This window comes from Leptonotus elevatus, chromosome 5, assembly GCF_054856555.1.
Source record: "Leptonotus elevatus isolate MCC_2025b chromosome 5, RoL_Lele_1.0, whole genome shotgun sequence".
NCBI classification, from domain to species: domain Eukaryota; kingdom Metazoa; phylum Chordata; class Actinopteri; order Syngnathiformes; family Syngnathidae; genus Leptonotus; species Leptonotus elevatus.
Genome location: NC_141243.1, coordinates 17,984,516 through 18,008,372, shown reverse-complemented (window position 1 = coordinate 18,008,372; position 23,857 = coordinate 17,984,516). Strand labels below are relative to the sequence as shown.

The following is a 23,857-nucleotide window of genomic DNA, read 5'->3' as shown; positions in this document are numbered from 1 at the left end:
ATTTAGCTTCTGTACTGCATTTCAATGACATACAGATTGACATGCACCAACAGTGCCGTATCTGCCTTAAATGAGGCTACCTGGCAATTTGTTCTGACGGACAATGTGCATCTATGTGCACATTTTTACTTATAAAGGGTACTTACTCACTAAAAGACTGAAAGTGCTGTATGTCATTTGTTGGTGATTTTTAAGGTACATTTAGTATAAGAGTAGTCAAGTAGTTTTTGTGACAGGGATGTGTTTTTAGACTTTAATTCTGTAGGCTAGTCAATGAGGAAACATCATTTAAATAGATTTTAGACAACTGAGGCACACATAATTAAACCGTGTTCATTAAGTGGTGAGTGAACAATATATTTTTTTGTTAATATTAAAATATTTGTTGTACACTGATGTTTATGCCATAGGATGCAGTGGTGTACTTATTGTGGTTTAATTACACATGTTCCTAATATCCCTTATCTGTTATGAATTACTCTATTCCCAGTTGACACAAGTGAGGATAGGAAGGAAATGGATAAGTAAATATTGACATTATAAATCCGTTTAAAGCTTTTTCAGTTAATGTATGCCAGTGGTGGAATATACTGCTTTCAACTCCAACAATCTGCAAGTGGATGTGAATACATATGGCATGCAATAGATGCACTGCATGCACATCGGGAAGGAAGGCTTCACGAGCTTGGCAGCGCGCTTTAGGGAATCACTGACATGAACTTCACCTCAGTACGCAAGCGTGAAAACGGTTCTCTCTGCAGAAGACGAATCTTCAGACTGTGACTGCGGTAACGCAAAACCTCGTCAAGGGATTCTCAAAAGTTAAACTCAGGCAGATGGACTCTCCTTGGTGGGTCCATTTGTCGATTCAACTTTTGTGAATTGCGTGACCACGATGACTGAAATGCTACTAAAACACTCAAAAAGGGATGTAATGATTAAAAGTAATCAGGGATTGTGTTTAGGAAGGACATATATTTAATTAGCAACTACATGTCTGGAACGGTACAAGAAGCTACTCGTGTAGGAATCTAAATGGAAGTTTTTGAACAAGTGTCAAAAGTCGTGGGAAAAAACTGTTATGATTATGTGTTGGGTTGGAGTCAATGAATTGATATAGTCTTGTATGATGTTGTCCTTTATGATGATGAGGTATTTGACAATCTTATTTTGTCAAGTCATTCTTATTTTGTAGTTGCTATGCAGTTGCTCTGAAATGTATTATGGTAATCTTATTTTGTATAGTCAATTTTATTTTGTAGTTGCTAGTTACTATGTCCCTTATGATTATTATTATTTTTTTATCTATTCTTATGCAAGTGCCAGTTGCTATGCTATTAATAATTCTTGAACATGTAAACTGTGCTGAACTATGACATCTGTTGATGGTCCTTTTTTTTCTTTCATTTTTTTAATGTCTTGTAATGTATTATTCTTAGTTTGTCTAGTCACTCTTATTTTGTCATATAGGCTTTTATTCTGTTATATAGAATTGTGCATTGCCATAGTAACAATTAATGAATGACACTTTTGTCGGTTCTTAGCTGAGGTTTCCATGAACCAATTCTTACACGCAAGATGTCTTCCATGTGTTCGGCATCCAGCCCTGCTCGCTGTGGTTACTTTGTACTTTTGTGTTCTGCATCCAGCCTGATCAAGGTTCATCAAGTTTTCTCCATCAAGGGTTTTCTTCAAGGCCATCTTTATCCAGTCGTGTACTCTGTTGGTACTTTTTATTTGTGTTGGTGTATATAGATTCTCTGTTTCCCCCCTCCGTGTCTTGTCTGCATTAGGGGCCTAATTCAATCCGCACCCCACGTGACACAGAATCTTATTTATTTCTTGTCTGAACTTGCTTTCCTATTGAAGGAGATTCTGTGATGCCTGTGCAGCTTTAATGAGAAACTGAGGAACAAAAGCACTGTAGCTACATCAAATGAAACCAGGTACAGGTATTACTGTCGATATACTCAGTTTCATGGCATGCATTAGACAGTTAACAGGTAAGGAGCCGACTGGCTTTTCAAGGGAAGCCAACAAGAAACACAAATGCACAACTATATCCCATCCATCTATTTTCTATACTGCTGATCATTCTCATTTGTTCAGGAAATAAAATGATTTGAAATTGATTTGACATGATTTGGTGTGTGAAATTAGTATATATTTAGCAACTGTTCCTGCTGATCTTTTGATGAACTCTCTGTAAGACTGGGAAAAGGTATGCTGTGCATCAGAACTGACATGTTATAATATTTGAATGATTTTCTTTAAGCGCTGACTCAGTTGACGGGTCACTGCAGTGAAGTATGGGTGTCTGGGGTAAAGGCCCAGTGCCTCAGAGCTGTGCTCGCTCGTTCAGCACACTGCATGATGAACTTTGTGATGGAAATATATTTCAGCTAGACCATGCACATCAGTGAGATCTGTCTGTTTGTCGTGAGTTTTTGTCCCTCAGAGGCAAATAACTGATGTCAAATGTCAACGTCTAAGACAACTTAAAAATACACATTTTCATTGGATATTAATTGGATTTATTTTAGCATTTATATGCTTTCCTCTAAAACTTTTTTTTTTACAAAGTCCTATTGGCAAATCTAATTCTGAACATTTTTAACATTGTACAAAGCCGTGCTAATACAAAAACATCATGTTTGCTCTTTATCACTTGATATCAGATCGCTGCTTTTGTCCACCCGTGTGGTCCATCATGTTGAAGGAATTCAGAGGGATGTTATACAACAATGCTTCTCTCCGTGCTGAAGTTGTAGTGAAACTGCATGGGGAGGAAATACACTATTAGAGAACACATAATCCTGCAATGACAAAACATGCTTAAATGTATGTTTACACTCAAATTTGAACTAAATAAATAAAAGCTAAACACAATATTGTATAGTTATTATCGCAGACTGCTTTATAGACGTTTTTTTAAATATATAAATTGAATAACATGGGCATTTCTATATAATTAACTATGCAATTGGGACAAACAAGTGTGTTCATATGCACAACAATGTTATACTGCCCCCTCCTGGTGTTAAAATCCCTTAGTGTCATAACATTTACTGAGCTATCACTGTATTTCCATCAGAAAAATATCAAGGCACACCACCTCACAAAAATATCACAAAAAGTAACGTATTATCTCACCTGGGTTCACTTGCCAATTCACCTACTCAGTCAGTATGACATATATCTTATATATACTTGCCCTAGGTCATGAGTGTGAATAGTAGCAGTCACACAAATGGAAGAGCAGCTAATTGTTCTGCTTGCAACTATACGTCATTGTCATAGATGGATGAACAAAGATATATGATTTGTATTTGTAGTTTATGAATAATACAAAATAAATAATACATTTTAGGCCAATTCAAACAAAGTGGATATTTTCCCACTGCACACTTAATTATCTCACGCCACAGCACCGTGGTTGGGAATCATTGCTCTAGAAAGGCACAAATCATGATTATCATAATTGTAGTTCTTTATGTGAAATGGGACTTCTTTACATTGTTTGTCACAATTGTTTCTATATTATATTGTGCAAATCAAAATAACTGATAAATGATATACACAAAGCACAAACCACACGAAATTATAAGTCGCAAGTAAAATATTAAAACTTAAACATCATTCTTGTTCAACATGTTACTTACTGAGCGTTGTTTGAACGTTGCCGTTTCTCAAACTGTTGTACTACTCTAACAAAACACTAGAGGGGACTATAAGATAACTTAAATTATTGTTCCAGCTCTCTAACAAAAGCAAATGTGCACATTCTATCATTGAACTGCAGGTTCTCTCAATCAAAACACCTCATATTCTGATTTTCATTTACTCAATGGGACCTCGGAACCTGTCACATATCACAATCCTGTTAGTGGGGGTGATTCAGGGCCCCACCACACTAGAATTCAGTTTTAACAGCTGGCACACCAAATAAGGAATACCAGTAAGTATATGTATGTATGTATGAACGTATGTAGCCCATGTATTCAGATGTGGGTGAGTTTGTGTGGATGATGGATGGGGGAATGGGGTGTTATCGGGGCGAGCATGTATCAATGTCTGCCAGTTTTACACACGGGCTGACAGGACAGTGACACACTAGAACATGGGCGGCAGTCGCCCAGACGAGCCCGGCTTCATTTCCTGTTCCTGCTCCACTGCCAAAAATATGTGACATGTTGTCTTCATTAATTCCACCTCTATTTGGAGCTCTCCCTCTCACACCACGCGCACACTGTGTACCTCTGTGCCTCTTCTATGCAACCACATAGGAAGAAACGTACACAAACACGCACGCTAGCTCCCAAAGCAATGTTGAAAGGCCATCATGCATAGGTGCTAATGAAAATCCTGTCATGTGTGCACACACACTTCTCCATCTTCACACACACTCCCTAAACTAAAATCATTAAGCCAGCCGCCGCCAACATTTTTCAGCAGAGCAAACCACATAAAGACGTCACTTTAAATTGCGTACTAATTAACACTTAAAAAGACACAAATTAGATATGCGTGGCTAAAAGCAATTATAATATCCGCAAGTTTTGCGAGTCATTTGGGAAATGGAAAGAATGCCTAATTGCTGGAACCAACATCATTGAAGGCATAGCTTAAGTGATGTCTGTTAGGAAATGGTCTTATCTACAAGTGTGGCTGCAGTCTTCGATATCAAGTCGGAGAGAACATCACTTTCAGGCATCCATATTTTCAATGTGTAGCTACTTCTTTTAAAGGACATCTTATCCACTAACAACTTCTGGATGAGAAAAGAAGACAGAAGTAGCAGTGTTTTTTTTTTCCCATTCAAATATTCATTTTTTATTTTTTTTTAACTCAAGAACACACCAGTAAAGTCTTCTCTGGTTCCAGAAAACAATAGAGTTTACTTTAGTGGAATGAATCAAATGTTCATCACCATTAGATGAAGCAATGTCTGGAGAAATGGCACGTGAATGCTGAAATGCTGAATGAAAAAATATAGAAACATGTATTGTATTGTATGCATATTGAATGAAGTGGAATGTTGATAGATATGGAATTATGTCGAATTGTATTGAATGATTTGGAATGATATTGAACAATATAAAGTGATCTTGAATGGTAGTGGTGAAAATGCCTGCATTGAATTATGTGGAATTATTTTGAATGATATTTAATTGTAGGGAATTAAATGACACTTGAGGGAAAAAATGTGGAATTTTTGGTATGTGGAACTGGAGATTGTGGAGTCGTTGAAAATGGTTCGGACGGTAAGCTGAATGATCTTAACATTTTGAATGCAGAATGGGAACACATTGTTGAATGTGCCATTGAAAACGAATGGGGATTTTATTTATTTATTTGGTTAAAAAAAGAAGAAGAAATATGTAGAATGTTAAAAAGTTGTGTGTGTGTGAAATATACCAGAGTGAATGGCAAGGTGAATTGAATTAGCTGAACATTTTCAATTTTGAATAGGATCAATAATACATTTTGAGTAGGAACCCTACGAGTGTGAACGCAAACCTTCAACACAAACCCATACCCTCAAAATGAATGGGACATTTTGTTGGTGTAAAAAAATATGGCATTTTTGTTATTTGGCAATTGGAGGAATGTTGAAAATTGATCCCAATGTCAATTGAATGAGCTGAATATTTTGAATTTTGAATGGGAGTGACTTGTTGAACGTCTCATTGGAAATGAATGGGGATTTTTGGGGTGAACAATGTTGAATTGTGGGAAAACTTTGAATATTTGGAATGAGAAAAGCAAGGATTTTTTCTTTAATATGTTAAAGTTGGACTGATTTGAATTGGTCAAGAATGTAGTTATTGAAGGATGAAAAATGGGGAGGAAAGAATAACGTGCAACTGTTTTTAGCATTCACACAATTAACACAACCTCCACCAAGAGACTTCACTCAATGCTGTTTGTGTGAAAGCCTGATTATGCAAAACAATACTTTGCAAATTTTCATAAAACTTGCAGAATGGGTCAAGAGATACACTGAAACATTTTGATGTTGATCCTGTTGTTTCAATGAGGGCATTCAATGTAATTTTACTGTGAATAATGGACGCATGTTATTGAAGAAAATTGTGCGTATAAATGTTTGGATTTTGAAGCCACTGATCCAAAGAAGGACTGTTTGGCCTTGCGCTCCTCTGATGCTATTCTAGTTTCCTATGAAAAGCACCGCTTGTGTTATGTTTTGTAAAAGTCTCACTAATTATATTTCTCCCCTGCTTCTGTAGATATCATCCTGGGATAATAACAAGAGGAGAGAGAAGTAAAAATAACACAATTGTGAGGGATGCTTCCACTTGCAAACTAATTATCAAGCTAAGCTGCGACTTCATCCTCATCAGCCAGGCCCCGCCATTAATCTTGTGCTGTCGTCCACTTCACTAAATCCAGCGTGTTACACTATCTCACATTTACTTCATCAGCTCCAGTGCGGCTGTAATTAATGATTTCTCATGCCCTTCCCTTCCCCATCTCAGCTCACCATGTGTCCGCCTGCTAATCACACCCGCTGAAAAGAAAAGGAGGCGAGGGAGCGACGAGTTGTGGAAGGAGAGGAGAGAGCAGATAGGATGAGCAACCAGGTTGGGCTCACAAGCGCAAACACATACCCGCACACGCACACCCCCACACACACGCACGCACGGTTAATGCCTACTTTGACAGTGAGCTTCAATCAGATGACCGTATGACAGCGTGGCGACTGTGTGATTTGGATAGTTTGTGACAGAAGACAGAGGCAGAGTGCAGAACAGACACCTGGTTTGATGAGCGAGTGTTTGCTCCGTAACACATCTCAAACCCAACAGCACCTGTTCTTTTACAGTGGTCTGTCACTTCCTGGCACTTCAGATACCACGCTACCGTGCTAATGAGAGAGAAGGGGAGGGGGTTGTCCCTCAATTTAAAGCACACCCATATACTGTACAAACACACACACACACATACACACAGGGTCTTAATTCCTGCAGGCTACAGTGTGTAGAGGAAATTGAGCATGTTCTCTGCGCGAGCTCATGTTTTCCGGGGTGCTGATCAGGAACTGAAAGAAGATCAAAACCTCAAGAACCTACAACATTCTGACAGATGTTTGATTGAACTGTTTGCGGGAAGAATTGGGGAATAAAAGTCAAGGGCTTTGGAACAGTAGACAAAGCTTTTAAGAGGGAATGGCTGCCTAGCCAGGGCATGCTTTTATTCAATTGGGGCTTAGTGGAGCCAACAGGGTCTCGCTGTCTCAGACACTTAATTACAAGCCCAAGACTGTTTGCTTTGCATTCTGGGCCAGCGGCGGCAGCTGCAGCCGAGCGTTGCAGCCTCTACTCACTTCCTCCTCGATCTCTGCCAGGGATTTGATCGTAATGCCCATTAAATTGACTTGCTGCATCTGAAATCAAAAGCATGGAGAGGAGGGAGAAGGCAAGAGGGGGAAAAAACACAAGGAACATGGCGGTTAGGCTCATGGCTAAGTAAGCATGCTTAAAATCTTTAATCCTCTCCCTCTGTGTCAATACGAACCGGCTATGGTGACAACCGCCGCCAGCCAGCCAAGTGGACTGCATTGAGCCAGCCCTGCCTGAGTGCATGCATTCATCACTCAGGGTAAGGGAAAGGAAAAGAGAGCAGATAAAGGGACAGAAAGGAATGAGAAATAAAGGAGTATGGATGAGAACTGAAAGGACAGTGGCGGAGTGAGAAGAAGAAGAAGAAGGAGAAGAAGAAGGAGAAGAAGAAGGAGAAGAAGAAGAAGAAAAAGAAGTCCGGAAGATCCTTATCGTGCAAATAATTGCTCCTAATGGCCAAATTCCCAGAATCATGATGTTTTCCTAGAATTTCTCCTACAACTGAAGAGTAGATCCTAGGAAAGATAAAAGCTATTCCTGAAAAATCCTTCCTCTTAAGAGGAGAGCACCGAAGGTGAAATCTGCTCAAAACAGGGAATACGACTTTTAAGCGGCTTAAGAGTTCCCTAAGCAGAGAATAAAATGGCCAGGCGTGATGATGTTCACGCATGTTAAGACCATCAAAATCCGCGTCATTTTTCTTGACAAACAGCACATCGCCACGGCAACAGCGTTTGGGGAAATAATAAGCTTGGCTTTTAATTTTCATCTTGAACATCTCTAGATGTAGAAGTTCCTTAAAATATGACCTCTATCAAAGGCCAAAGGTGAAAATTAATTAAAAATAAGTTTTTCAATTTGAGGGTCCACTCATTATCGGCAATAGTGTTTTTTTTTGTTTTTATCAAGATTTTGGGATGAATCACAGTTTTTGAAATGGCTGATACCTAGCAACAGGGGGTCAACCACACTCCTCACTAAGATGGCAGTTTCTGTCCATTCCTTGCTCAGAATTCTCTGATAATGTTCTGGAATCACTCCTAAGCTAAGACTCTTTGCTTGGAATTTTTAGGTTAAGATAGAAGCTCTCTGAGAGGATTCTTAGAACCTTTAGGAATAGGAAAATGGATGCATGGATTTTAAGGTAAATCAAGTTAAAATAAATAAATAAATAAAATAACGATGCACCTTAATTTCAAACATTGACTTGGCTATGCCTGTGGTTATACATCCTTAATATACTGTACACTATTATGATTTTTAAAATGTATTCTGTATGATTTTACCTCTTTTGATGTATCACGTAATCGCGGAGCGATCCCAAAGGGCACATCATCCATGGCTGCAGAAAAAAGAAAAACGTTTTTTTTTAATATGTGACTTTTTATACCAAAAATGTCATTGTTTTCTTTATTTTGAGAGTTTGAACAAAACTACATGTGGCATAATGAAGCAACAAAGCTATCAACATCTCCAGGCTCCCCGACACCTCCCCTCCCACCCATCCATGGAGACAAGATGAAAGCCTTTTCTTATTCTTTGCTTCTCTCCTCCAACCCAGCCCTTCCCAACCCTCTTCCACTTTAATTATTCTTGATTATTGCTGATTTTGTCTTGTCAGAGAGATGTTCACCTCACAAACAAAGACACACTTACACCCGGCACAGAAAAATTGAAAGAAGAAAGACAAAAAGCCGGATATCAAATTTGCATGAAAATAAGCCACTGCGTTCAGCCCACAAAAAAGGTAGATTGAAATGAGGACTTGCCAAAAGCACGGTGGTATAATTAGCATTTGACCAAACAAACGAGCTTCAACAGAGCTATAATTAAGCAGGCCTGTAATTAAGTGTATGCCCTTTATCATAATGATCGTGGTTAAAATGGTGTGATGGCTGCCAGTTGATTATTAATGGTGTAACCCAGCACTGCCTGCATCCTGCACTGGAATCAAGGTGTCACCACTGTCAGGCTAGAGTGCCGGTCTTTGTTTATAAAGAAACATTAGGGCACAAATTAACACAAGGTGACAAGAGATACAAAGCTTCTCGGTTACAGCTGAAAGGAAAACTGCAGCTGCTTGGCCTAATTAAAAAAAAGAAAACACAAAAACTCTCAAGAATCTGGAGTTCCAACGCTTGCCGCAAAGTGCTTTGACAGGGGCCTCAAATATTAGGGGGCCGAGCTTCCAACTAGTGTTCTTCAGCCGCTTGGCACGGAAAAATACATTTAGAAGTGTAAACTGAAGCTGCTCCTGATTTATGGTTTTGGAGCTTGCGGTTGTTTTGAGGAAATTCTAAATTCTGCCTCCCTTTGACACTTAAATCACTTGCTTTTCTTCTTTGGTCGTGGAACAATGTCATCTTTGTAATCTAAGAATGACCCTGCCCGGGTGCGGTAAGTTTGTTTATATTTTGGGTTCCACAGTAGGAATAAAATAACCTGGAATGGCAGGCAGAGTAGATCTGATAATAATGAAAATTGCCAGCTAGTGATAGATTCCAATTATAGTGTGGAAAATGGCATCGATCTTTGTGAACTTTTTATTCTACTACAACTAAAACAATAGCCCATGTTTAATTGAAATTGTCATGAGTCTCAACAATTTTTAGTACAACTACTATTCAAACCTTGCTTTGACTGCTACATCCTTTCAGATGCGGAATTAGCTGTTTATTAGGAATTGGTGTATCAATACTGTGGTAGTCATGTGTCGTTGTGTCCTTGGGCAAGGCACTTCACACACATTGCCTCCAGTGCTACTCACACTGGTGTATGGAAGGTGCGAATGTTTGGTGGTGGTCGGAGGGGCCGTAGGCACACTCTGGTAGCCACGTTTCCGTCAGCCTGCCCCAGGGCAGCTGTGGCTACTTAAGTAGCTGACCGCCACCACAGTGTGAATGTGTGAGTGCATGAATCATGTATCCATTCCATTGTAAAGCATCTAATAAAGTGTCTAGAAAAGAAAATCTGATGCATTATCATTATTATTAATTTGTCAAATATTGATATTAACTAACTTTTTGTTTTTACAACTAAAATAGTATTAAGATTCCGAACTCTTTCCACTGTATCTCTGTATCTCTGTATCGCTTAAATCGTTATTTTGATATGTGGGGTATTGTGTTGACACTCTCCAGGCATGACCAATCACCCAAGATGAATCCAAATGTTACACAAGTCTAACACTTGGACTGAGTGTGAATCAATTAGTCTGGCCTGGAGAGCAGGGTGTGAGGATGACGTTATAAAGAGATGACAGTTTACGATTATGTTTGTCATTTGTGAGCTTAGTTCAATAAACTGAATATGTGCAGTGTGCATTTGTACCCAATGCCAGCTCGTGCTGTGCAAAGGTATGTTCAAGAGCCTAATGAGTTTGGTAGCCGATAAGTTGGTAGTTCGGGCTGGTTGAAATTCAAAATGTTTGCAAAAAGCCAATGTGTATACGGGTTTGTTACGTTCATTAATCCTTAAAGATTGTGATCAAAATCAGATTTTAACACGACAGACACTTCAGATAAGAAGAAGTAAGTATAACAAATAGAGAACAACTGTAATAACACACACACACACTCAAACTGCAAAATACCTCGAGTGCAAAAATTGAACTGTGATATAGCGGGGGGTTTACTGTAATATTTTCCTATTGTCTGCTTGTTAATGGTTTTGAATTATATTGAAGAAATTTGAAGAGAAAGTGTCGGCCTTGATATCATATCACATGCAAAAAGTGTTCCCATCTCCCATCCCTGGTAAGTATGACGACTTGTTTAAATCCATAAAAAATAAAATAAAAACAAGACAATAAACATGTACTACTACTATCACTGGGAGCAGAGAGAAGGAGGGAATACATTTGAATCAATAGGCGGCCGGCCATGGAGGACCGAGATTGCAGGGGCTGATGGATCTGTGTGGCGTGGACAGATGGCTGCACAGCACTGAAGGCCAGGGACTTTCCTTATTGCATTTAAACCGGGTCTCACTTTGTATTCTACCACCATCCATATAGCGGGGCATCTTACATCCAGATGAATGGAAAGGTGCTGAAGATGACTTGGTGTTAAGATCTGCACCACAGTAGAATCTAACACAAAGGGCAAAAGTAATGTAAATACAATCTTGTGGCCAGGAACTCCATTATAAAGCACGTTGGAGCTGCTCAAATGGCCAGGCCATGGTCCATTACCTCATGCGTATCGCAGTATGGAAGGATTGGGTAGTTACTTGGCATGTGGAGTATGTGAGAGCAGTCAATAGGAAAACGTCAGCTCGGATTTTTGGTGCGGTGACTGCGATGATGGTGATGATCATGGCGGTGAGCACAGAGGTGGCGTTAAGTAAGGAGGACCCCGTGGCTTGAGTGATTGTAGTGTAAAGAACGGAGTCAGCACAGGCCCCGTGTGGATCATTGCCTTATTAATGGCTCCGTCAGGTGCGATGAGCAATGGCTGCATTGTCATCTCCAATCCCTGGGCACAGATGAATGGCTGTTTCAGGGCGGGAAGGGCTCCCTCCTACGCCATCTTGAGCACTAATCCCTCACCCTTCCGTTGTTGGATGCGCTGTCGCCCAGGACTTTAGCAACGCCATACATTGCTTTTCCAGGGCTCCGGTAGACACAGCCAAGCACACACACTTTATAGTGTTGTACCCAGACACTGACTGATGGCAGAATATGCGTGCTTGATCGAGCATGACCCATATTACCTGAACCACATCTTACAGGTAAAGCTTTAGTAATGTTGACGAACTTTTATTTTACACTTCACTAATCCAGCTCAACTGCATTGATCTCTGTCTAGTAGTGTTTCCAGGCTGATTCTTCGATGAGATTAGATGAAAATGACCCCAGACCAAAACAACAACAAAAAAAACTCTAGATTTTTTTTATTTTAACTGAAGTTTGCCCTTTATGGACAACAAGCCATACTTGAACAGGTACGCAGTAAACTCTGTAAAGTAAATTTGACTCTATTTAGAGTGGGACCAAATAGACTGTTTTAGAGTAATATTTACACTTGGAAGAGAGTGAAATAAAGAATTGAAAAAAATAAAATAAAGACAGCCGATCTACTCCCTGAGCCACGCAGCTACTGCTCTGTTAGTCTATCGCTTGTGTCAGCTGGCTCTTTCTAACACCAAATAGTTTTAGGGTATATAGACCAACACATTGTTTATGGTATCTTGGAGATAAGCAAACAGTAGGAGGGGCATAGCTCAGGCGGTAGTGTGGCAGTCTCCCAAACAGAAGGTTGTGAGTTTTTTCCTGAACCCTTGAGTGACTTTTTTTTTCTTTTACAGAATTTACTGTGTACTCAAAATGGACCTCATGTCACAAGGCCGTTGAATGGTGTGCTTCCTCCCAGTTAGCAAATAAATCATTAAGAATGCAGCGGTGCCTTGACATATGAGTTTAATTTGTTCCGTGACCACCCTCGTAACTCAACACTTACATCTCAAATCATCTTTCCCTATTGAAATGAATAGAAATGCTATTAATCTGATCCATGAAAAACCACTTCCATCAATTTCTAGCCCGTCATTTTTTTTCAAAGGTTCTTGTTATTCGTCATTCATCAGAAAAACAGGCGTCCATCAGTATAGACTCTGGTGGGGTTTTTTTTTTGTGTGTGAGAAAAATAGCACACTATAATATTATACTTTATAAAAGCATAATGACAAAAAAAAATACAATTAACAAGAATTACACCGTTTGTCACTTATGACATATGACACAGTATGCCACATTGGAGAGTCAGCCGCTCTCTTGGATCCTCTACGACAGTAATATTAGTTGTTCTTCACAGACGATAAATAATATATACATGTGATTATTGTTTTATAACTGCCGTTGGGCCGAAACCTTATACCTCCAAAGTGGTCACACTTTAGACTCACAAAATGGCATGTTTGTTCTATTGACATAGCATCATGAAAAATTATGTACAAAATAAAAAATGTATACAATAATTTGAAGAAAAAAAAACACCCACACGTGAATAAATATGACATTTCCCAAATTGTGATTTACAAGGTTTCGGCCCGATGCTAGCAATATTATATTTCTAAATCTCCATGGTTTGTGTTCAGATGACCACCACATAGCTGCTAATTGTTAGCCCGTGAGCCTTTGTTATTTTCCAACTGAATGTTAGCATTAAGCTAGCAGAGATTATGTACAATACAGGTGTAATTGTCTTTGTATTATGTTTGCTTTTCTGAAGATAGCCAACTGCCACTATATTGATCTCGCGGGTTCACATATTTGCAGATTTTTTTTGTCATTTCACCCCCCAGGAGTTCGCCTCACCTCCGCCACCCCCTTTTTTTGTGGAAAATGTACAGTATGTAATGTTTATCAGCATTTTTTTGAATAACTTTTTTGGGTTTGTAAACAAAAAACAAAAAACAAAAAACATCCCATTACATTTCAGTGGGCGGCAATTACAGGTATATATAGATTCTTGCTATTGCTATGCCCAATCTTGACAGTATTTTTTTTACTATCTGCTAAGTGCTGTTTGTTGTGAAGTGAGTTGCGTCATTTGCTACCATTGGGGAAATGTACATATAGCATTGTATTAGTTGTAGTATACATACACTGTAAGTTTGGGGGGAAAAAGTCCCACAAGTAAAAAACAAACAAAAAACTTTCAATGTAATACAGTGAGTGCCCTATAAAGTGCAATGTTGACATGCATGCTACATGAGACAAATTTACAAGTAAAACAACTCAGAAAGTATATTTATTTTATTCAAACAATGTGACGCAGCCTGCTCTTCATATGTAGCCTTGCTAGACAATGCACTACCACTCATGTCACTGTGACTCTCAATTTGAGGGGGGATTCTTTATGCAGACCATGGAAATGCTATTCTAGTTGCAGAGCCGGCTCTCTGTCACCTCTGCAGATAATGGTGAGTAGACGCAAAGTAAGCTGGAAGAGGACCCCCCTATGCCCACTCACAGCCCTTAGCCGCACTCTTGACATGAGAAATAGTGGCCAGGCCTGACAGCATCTCGGAGACATATTGTAGTTTATTTTGTCGCCTGGGCATGCCATCTGTGCCATTCCAATGGAGGGTGTGGGCTCAGGCTGCTGAGAGAGGGAGAGGGTGCCAGGCTCCGGGTCCCTCAGTAGCTCCGCAGCCACGGCAGGTCATTAGTCAAATTGCCTAATGAGAGGGAATACAAATAGCCCTCTTCCCTGACAGGAGGAATTTTGGAGGTGTCAGAGCTCCTGACCCATACTACGAGAACAGATGATCGCTAGTTGCTATTTTCAGATTATTTTAATGACTGTATGGCTGTATGCAATTTATTTTATTTTATTGCATTGTTATACTGTTTTCCTCTAGACAGAAAAGTGCGGCATTTCAATCTATGAAAAGTCTATTTTAGTGTTATTTGTTTATTGAAGCATCATTTAGCACTTAAAAATGTATCATTGTTGATGTCCAATTAATACAAGTAATTACTTTTTTTTTTTAAAGGAATATACATTTGTGTACTTTTGTCTTTACAGATATATAATGTAATGCACACAATGGTGCACTTTAAGCATCCTGTTAAGTTGGTTTCTGAGGAACAGCAATAATGTTCCCGGGTCAATTTGACCCAGGCTATATTTAATGAAAAACAAATGCATTCCAATATACATTATTAACCAATTTGATTGCAAATATTTCAAATGAACGATTTACCAACTAAAGTTTCATTATAAAATAATACTATTTATAGTTATTTTGGGTCAGTTTGACCCGGGCTAAGTTTAATGTTCCAAAAGCACCCTGATAATGAATTATAGCTCATGATTAACATTTTTTTTTAAGGCAAATATATTTAAATGAACCATTTAAATTTTCTGTTGATGAAGTTTCAATACAAAAAATTATACATTTGTAGTCCTTAAACTTTAAAATGGGTCAATTTGACCCAGCTGTGTTTAATGTTCCAAAGGCATTTTTACAAACATTGTGAACCAAACAAGTGAACCATTTTATTTGTCTGATAACTGTTTATACTTTTCACTCTTAAAATGGGTCAATTTGACCCGTAATGTTTAACATTCCAAAACCAACGCAATAAACAATGTTATAGCAATTTTCATTGAACATGTGTCAAACTTAACTGTAGTCTGTTGATGTGAAGTTTCATAGCAATATCAACAACAAAAAACTATGTTGGGTCAATTTGACCCGGTGTATGTTAGATGTTCTGAAAGCATTCAGAGAAACAATCTTATAGCTATTTAATAACATATATATATATATATATATATATATATATATATATATATATATATATATATATATTTGTTATTTAACTTGAAAGTAGGTCATTTTGACCCACAGCATAACAAGAGGGTTAAGGTTTGATGAAGAGAAAACTTTTTTTTGGTAGATATCATATTTTGTAACGTAACTCTACTGTTGTAATATAAATTAGTTGGATGTAATGAATTTAATGTATTGTTATAGTGATTGGTATCTAACAATGTATGGGGAAAAAAATGTACATTCACACTCAGAACTGTAGTTACAAATTCAAATTCCCAAATTACAATTCCGCTTGCTACCTGAGAGATGCATAGAGAAATCTTATGTCGAATGACCCACTTACCTCTCCATCTGAGACGCACATTTCTAAAAAATCGTGATGTAGGAAGGAAGCCAGGAGGCAGTCCCAGTTGGACTATGGCCCATCAATCTTCTAGAAAGTGGGCAGAGGCAGCAACACCTATGGTGAGTTTAATGCTCAATGCTCAGAGAATATGCTAAGTCGGGAAACTCAAAAACTACAGCACTAATTATGTTTGAACAAAAATAAAAGAGGGACCGTATATTAATTTCAAAGGAACAAGAGCAGAACAAAACCCTTTTAACCATTTTCCAATCTGGGTGATCCCCTGTCCCGGGCTCGCTGTTGCAAAATTAAACGGACTACCAGACTTTAATCAGCAATCAGCAACACTGTGTCTTTTCCGACACTGCCAAGGCACTGCACTGATGCCCAGCTGTGGCTGCTGGTAAATGTGCAGCTGAATGTCTGTATAAATGGCCGGCGCCTCTCTGGACAAGTGTAAAAGCTGGCAGAGGGCTGACAGTAAATTGCATGTGCCGGATGGGACACAGCAGAAGGCACAATTACACAAATCCCCTCTTAATTAGCAGTTCTGGGGGCAAACTAACCAGTAATGATGCGAGGAATGTGGCGAGCTCCGGAAAGCCTAACAAGAAAGGCCTACCAATGCGGAACACTTGCTCATGTGGTTCTGGTTCTCCTGAATTAGTGACTGACGCCAGAGACCTTTTGATCAGTGGAAATACCCGGGTTGGCCTGGAATCTACAACCCTGAGCCCTCAGTGAGGAACTTGCCCTCTGTCCTGTGGAACAGCGGGACCCGCATGCTTGCGGTTGGCATTATTAAGTTCTCCATGCTCACAGTACCAGGCAATGTAAAGTGGCATCTCATGCGGTGAGTAATGAACGGTGCCAGAGTGAAAGCAGGAGGGATGACAGCCAAAGAGGCCTCCTTGGCAGCCACTAACCTGGGCATGCACCAATTTATCATCCCTTAGAACCGATCCACCAATACAGTGCTGCCATTTGTCATTAATTATGCTAATAAGAACACCATTTTTCTCCAGTATAAACAGGCAATACTTATTAGTATTGACTAGTGATGTCAGGTGATTAAAATGTTTAATCTCAATTAATCGTATGACTTCAATAGTTAACTCACAATTAATTGCACATTTTATATCTGTTCTAAATGTACAATAACATTTAAAATAATAATATTATTTTCTAAATTTTCATAAATTGTCATACTTTTGTTAACATAAAAGTGGAAAAAATGTTGAACTAATAGAAATATGGATGCATCTTTTAGTCAGTGATAAAGTAATTTCATAGTAATTCATAAAATTGAGTTAAAATTAAAAATATGTGCTGTACTTTAAAAAACTAGTGTGATATTGATTTGTGTTGAGGTCATTTTTATGCCATTAGATTGCATTTGTAAGACGGTTACAGCCCAGTGCATTTTTCTTATCATATTAAGAGCTATCTAATCTTTAACATGAAGTAACTTGTGAAATTTGGCACATTTTGTCAGTCTCTACAAATATATGCATTATTATTAAATGTATTACTGCTAAATTTTGATATGGACGTGTCTCTGTGTTGTGGCTGGAATTCCCCCAGTACAGGCTTTCCAAGGGGTGTTCATTAATCGTGCATTAAAGCAATTTGTGACATTGAGGGAACTTTAAATTAACTCATAATTAACGCACTCATTTTGATACCCCTAGTATTGACACACTATCATCGGTAGGTTTTATTAACATGGTGTTCATTCAAAAAGGTAAAACCAAGAGTAAAACATTATACTGCTACAGGATTGCGATGTATTTACATTATGACTAAAATCATGTTTGAACTTCTCAACAGTTAGCCTTTTACATCCACCAACTTCTGAGACTCTCAGTTGCTGTTTTCCCAGAGCGGCTTCATCCAAAATCACACTAAAGTATGTATTAGAAAATCATTCATTACAACCTTAACAAGTCAGCGGGGCCATTAAAAGATCTTTAAGGCATATTTGATCATAAATCTCCTTAAACTATATTTAATGGCTGGACTTTGTGAAATATTTTTATCAAGTTCTAATTAGATGTGTGATAACAAACCCTGCTGTACACGAGGCAAATGAGGGAGCCATGACAGGCCCATCCATTGAGGCTGTCCACGTCTGGACACCGGAACTAATGGAGCTCTGCTTCTATCTCAGGGATGGATAGAACGCAATGAGGGATGAGACTCTGGAGTCCAGTAAGGTCTGCAAACCTTAGAGGCTTTTAAAAGTCTCTTATTTGACCATTAAAAGGCAACAAAATGCTTGAGCTGATGGTCTATTACTCATGAATGCGCAAGTTTAAAAAAAATTAAATAAAGATTCACAAATTCTTATTGGCACTTCCAGACTAAAATGTATCAGATTTGTTTTTTAACTTTAACATACATTCCCAATACATTTTCAAGATTTAACTGTCAATCAAGTTATAAAGTACAGAACTGTATTAAAATAGGGATGTTCAATACACTGATACTAATAACCAAGTACTAATACCACTAATGCGTTTGATAAATACAATTTCCCCCCAAACAACAATGGTAGATCATTTTAAAGAAAGACCTATATAACCCAATATAGCATTTCTCTTAAAATTGCACGAAATTAATGGCAATCATCTATTCTTCGAATTACTAGTTCCTGATCATAAAACAGCCACAAGAGAGAGTACCGATACCTCGAAAGAAGGCCAGAATCAAACTAATACCAATACCTCGTATCGGCATTCACCCATCCCTATTTTAGAATCCATTTCTCTAAACGTAAAAGAAACAGAGCAAACTAGTGTATCATTCTTTTCTGAAGACATTGTCACAAGAAAAAAAAAACAACAACAACTCAGATTGCGTGAAAAGAACATCATTTTAGAGAGCATCACATTTAATCCAACCATTGCACACAATGCTGAGTGCCAATGAAACATGAGAGGCTTCACCAATATTATATCTCACAAAACTCTGTGACTTGGAGATGACAGGGTGATGAATAATTAAAGTTGAGTAAAAGAGATGCTATTGTCCTTATAAAAAGGCTTCAAGCTAAATGTTACCATTGTAAAAAAAATAATAATCCGTGACTTTGTAAATGTATTAGTGTTGTGTGTAAATATTCCTTAGACGCAAGCGCTATTGTTCTCCTGAATGACTTTCTGCTTTCACTTTCGCTGACCATGGAAATTAAGAGGCAAAGCTTGGATTTTAAGAGCGTTCTTTTCATGTCTTGATGTAAGCTCTGGCATGACTTCAGACATCAAGATTGGTTTCATAGAAATCCCATTCCATCGGAACGAAAAGCGCAGCAGTAAATCTGCCCATACCTCCCCCATAACACTTCCATAAATGATTCATTCAGTTCAGTTTAACTGATGCAAAACAGAAAGACAGTGAGCTGCGGCTGCCTGACTCGTGTTGCAAGTGGAGTACAATCCCGTGCAGTGAAAAGGATGACACACAAGAGAATGACATTCTCTAATAAGAGGTTTTGTGGCACTAGCCAGAGGTTGTGTTTTTTTTTTAATCCCTCAGACTAAATCGCTGTGTTATTCGAAAATATCGCCCCAGCAGTACAGAAACAGTTGAGATCCATCACAGAGTGAGATAAGGACTCAAATGATCCCCGCCCCCGCCCCCGCGCAGCCTGGCTTAGAACAGCACAGCAAAAAATAAGATGGAACTTTTGTTTGAAACCTGATGAGAAACCTCTTAGTAAAAGTGCTACGCCAAAATAATCTTTTTTCTCCAAGTTAGTCAATCAAGCAACGATGTAGTTTGAGGGGAAAGAAGAGAAAGGAAGTCATTTTGCTTAATCAGTGAGCACCATCTGGAACAATTAACCAAATTCCACAGAACTCAGAGGATCAGTCATATTGACTTATTAAAGATCCAGAATTATACAAGTTATAAATCCTTGGAAAAACGGAGCCTATACGCCTGCCTGTCATGACTATTTTAACTTCAAATACAGTGGAATACTTGATAAGGCTGAAAAGAGGAGATTAATATATGCAAATTATGTTGAGCATTTAAAAGCCCCCCAACAACTGTCTTGCTTTTTTCCTGTCTCTTATTACAGGGCTTTATGTTTTATTCATACGCCAACTTACCTGTCATTCCATAAGCTGCAATATTACGAGGGTATTATTAAACAGCATAAAGTGGAGCTTTAATTGGAAAGCGCCATTGCATTTTCCAATTATTTGCTGCAAATTAAATGAAGATGCACACAGTTTAATAAGAATTCTAATATTGTTTCCGGAGACTCAAAAATCACTGTCATTCTGTCAAGATATTTTGCAAACCCAAGTTAATTTTGAGCTTTCTATTTTTTCTCCTCCTCTTCCTCTGAAGGATGAATTGTCTTACGTCTGTTAATTGAACTTCCTCTAATGGATCGGGAAATAATTGCACTCCATATTACTCTAGATGAGGGCCGATGTCAGGATTTATTTTTGATTAATGGGACAGATATGCAAATGTATGAGTTTTTATTAGAAATAGGTGGATGTTTGCTGAATTCCGTGCAGGGGACTGGCTTTCTCTGTTATCCGAGTTGTATACATTTATTTTTGGCTGAACGTATTATTTTTTGACATATTTCAAGAATGCCGTTTCATTAGATACAATTTTTCCATCATAACAGACCTAATTGGGAAGACAAGGATCAAAGCGAGCACAGGAAAGCATACGATCGCTATGAAAACTTGATAACTCCTCAAATGAACTTGAACTGTCAAGTGAAAGAGGGTAAAAAAAAAAAACGAAATGTGAATAGGTTTTAATATTCTGGTAATAAATGTCAAAGCGCCTGCGCATCACATCTGTACATAATGTGACTGCTGATGACACATTTCCCAGACATGTTACCTCTCCTCCCCTCAACCGGCTTTTCTTTCGCGTGTTGTTTTTTTTTTTGTTTAGTTGGGAAGTGACGGAGGGTTTAATCAAGAAAGCAGGCAATTCATCAATCCTAAAGAAGGCGCCTGTACGAGGCTGACAGAGCGCACATGGTTTTAGAGCAACTCGAACCTGGCCAGCTGTCAGCTTGCACACACAGACTCCCACGCACACGCAGCACAGCTACCATCACACTAACAGTTAACAATTAAATAGGTTGTTGTCTAGGTCATACAAGGTCCTCGGGCAATCACATTGTTAATGAAGATAAGTTCTTTTCAGTCATATTTTGATGCTGCGAGACAAAAAAAAAAAGATGCCACACATGGACATTTTTGTCTTAACTTTCAAACATATGAAGACTGATCAATGAAATGATCAATGAAAGCATATTTAGGCAGAATGGATGATAATTGTGTGGTATTGAATTGATGTAAATAAACATTTATTATTTATTAAAACATTTGGATGAGGTTTGGTAAAACAGCCTCAAGCTCGGGGGCTGCCTGTGCTTGAGCAGCAGGAGGAATCTTCACCACATGGTGTCTCTCTCCAGCTGGATAAAAAAGCCGCCTGCTTCATTCACCTCATGTCGTCACACAATCTTCAGACTGGAGCTCAGGTTCCACTTGGAGGTTCATGTATATCTTAAACTATGCCTCGAAAATGTAATAGCCTCACGCTGGTTTAAGCCGTAATGTCCATGCCAAATAATGGAATGCAGGGTAAATAATATCTAAATGATGTAAGGAGTTTTTACAGAGAGTAACATTTCTCAGAAGAAGACTGTTTTCCGTATTTGTTTTTTTTGCCATTGATGCTCCTGACTTACAAATAACAAAGGGTTTCTAGTGCGGTGTCTAAATAAATCTCATCTAACAGCAAAAAACAAACCTCCGTTACCCCATGTTGTCAATTATCACTACTTTTTAAAAAAAAATTTCAATATATACTTTGCAGCCCCGCTAATCTAAACACAGCATTCTGATTAATATTGTGTCGGTGGAATATGAATTAAGCAGCAAAATCCACCCATTTTTTTTATCCACCTTAGGGGGCAGCCTTTTTACCACTTGATATCGACTGAAAATGACATCATAGTTGCTCAGGGCTCAGTTAATGACCAATCACACCTCAGCTTGCAAATGTCACATGACCAAACTCAGAGAACAGGTTAGCCTTGATTGCTCGTTACCTAACCCCTGAGCAACTGTGATGTCATTTTCAGTTGATAGTAAATGGCAAAATGGCTGCCCCGTTAGACGGGAAATAAACAGGTGGATTTTGCTGTTTAGTTCACGTTCTACAAATGCAACATTATTTACAATGTCATGTTTACACTAGTGGGGGTGCATAGAGCATATTATTGTAAAGTAAATATTTGGGTTGACTTCCCCTTTAAATCTATGCTTTTGCTCATGTCACCTGCATTAACTGGTTAAAAAATATTTGCACATGATTACTTTTGTGCAATATTTCCATCAGGTTACTTTTGATGGTATACAACCTACTGAGAATATGAACTTATACATGATAGACTTTTTGTACAGTTAGTTCCCATTTTCAATCTTTTTTTTTTTCATGAATACTCCTTATTTCCATCAAAATGTCATTGTTGACTACAGTGATAGTAAAATAATTTACGTGTTTAAGTCTGAAGAGTGAGAGCGGTTGTACCTGTCATGGTGTAGCCGCCACTGCTCTGTTGCTCATTGTCCGGCCTGCTGATGGTCCTCATGCTGTCAGAGGGAAAGAAATAATACGATGTCAGTCCATCAATAATAAACTTCACTGAGTGCCATATTAAATGGAAGGTTGCCATGTGTGTGAAATTTATATTCCTATAGCATTTATTGGCACGTGTTTATATGTAGCAGAGGCTCGGAGCGTCTCCAGGAATATTAACGTGTCTTGGTCCAAAAGAGAGACCGGAGCTGTGAAATCAAAGTTTGAGTCTAAACGGGGAAAATAAGGCAAAAGTTAAACCCGCATCGGTTGCCTGCGGGCTCGCGCAGATCTTCAGCAAGGCTTGAGAGCAGGATCTTGTTAAGTCTGGAGGAGCCATGGGATTCCATTATTCAAGGGAAGTCTGCTTTTACCGTTTCATGGCCTTGTATTACAGAAAACAGCACTGAATGCACTTTGTGGGCAGTTGAAGTTAACAAACCATATAAGATTGAAATCCTCATCAATCAAGCTATCACAAATTACACCCCCTGCCTCACCCCTACGGATCGATAAATCCACAGCTAGTGAGGAGGGGGGGGGGGGGGGGTTCAAGAGAGCTGCAAAACATGACGTGCCTTGGAGGTAGCTAAAGAATACCGCAGCTATAAAACAAACAATCTCATAATGATGACGCAAAGTAGTCAGTAACATCATGAAAGTGGGAATTGCTATGATTAGAACGCAAGATCAGGTTAGCAACATTCTGGAGAAGTCACTGTTGTGCCATAAAGGCAGATTGTGGAGGCAAATGATGAGGAGTGGTTTGCTTGTTTATTAATGGACTATATATGTTCTATGCATATAATACATAAGTTCTATTCATGGATAGCGGTGTCATGTGAGTTGGGAGGGATATCAAATTTAAATTCTTCAGTTGAAAGGTAGAGGCTGTACGCAAATTGCACCTTTGGAAGACTTATCTTATCCAGGGAGAAAAATAAATACTATCTATAATTATAATATATATATATAATAATTTCTATCAAGGCCAATAAAACAAGACTTCTGACTGGCTGTGGTAGCCTATTCATGAGTTCAAACCCGCAACTCAAATTTCTCCCCCCCCCCCCCCTTCCTCATTCACATTTGCATTTGGCCATGTTGAATGCAGACCAATGGTGAATTTTTAAAAGGTTGGCATCAATCTTGTGGGGACGATTGCCATATTGGTTGCAGGGCTTCTTTACCTTGCAAAGGTTGATTCTGCAGCTGAAAGGAAAGCTGCACA

At 38.6% G+C, this 23,857-nt stretch overlaps 1 protein-coding gene across 1 annotated transcript in view; it reads right to left on the bottom strand.

The window, feature by feature from the left end:
- Positions 1–2,618: 2,618 nt before the first annotated feature.
- Positions 2,619–23,857, bottom strand: part of mvb12bb (multivesicular body subunit 12Bb) — a 39,365-nt gene continuing 18,126 nt past the window's right edge. The window contains exons 7-10 of the mRNA XM_086076764.1: positions 22,579–22,640; positions 8,651–8,706; positions 7,349–7,408; positions 2,619–2,776 (exon numbers count right to left, since the gene is read on the bottom strand). Of these exons, the coding sequence (XP_085932890.1) occupies positions 2,735–2,776; positions 7,349–7,408; positions 8,651–8,706; positions 22,579–22,640 (220 nt within the window). The 3' untranslated portion in view covers positions 2,619–2,734. The remainder of the gene's footprint in view (positions 2,777–7,348; positions 7,409–8,650; positions 8,707–22,578; positions 22,641–23,857) is intronic.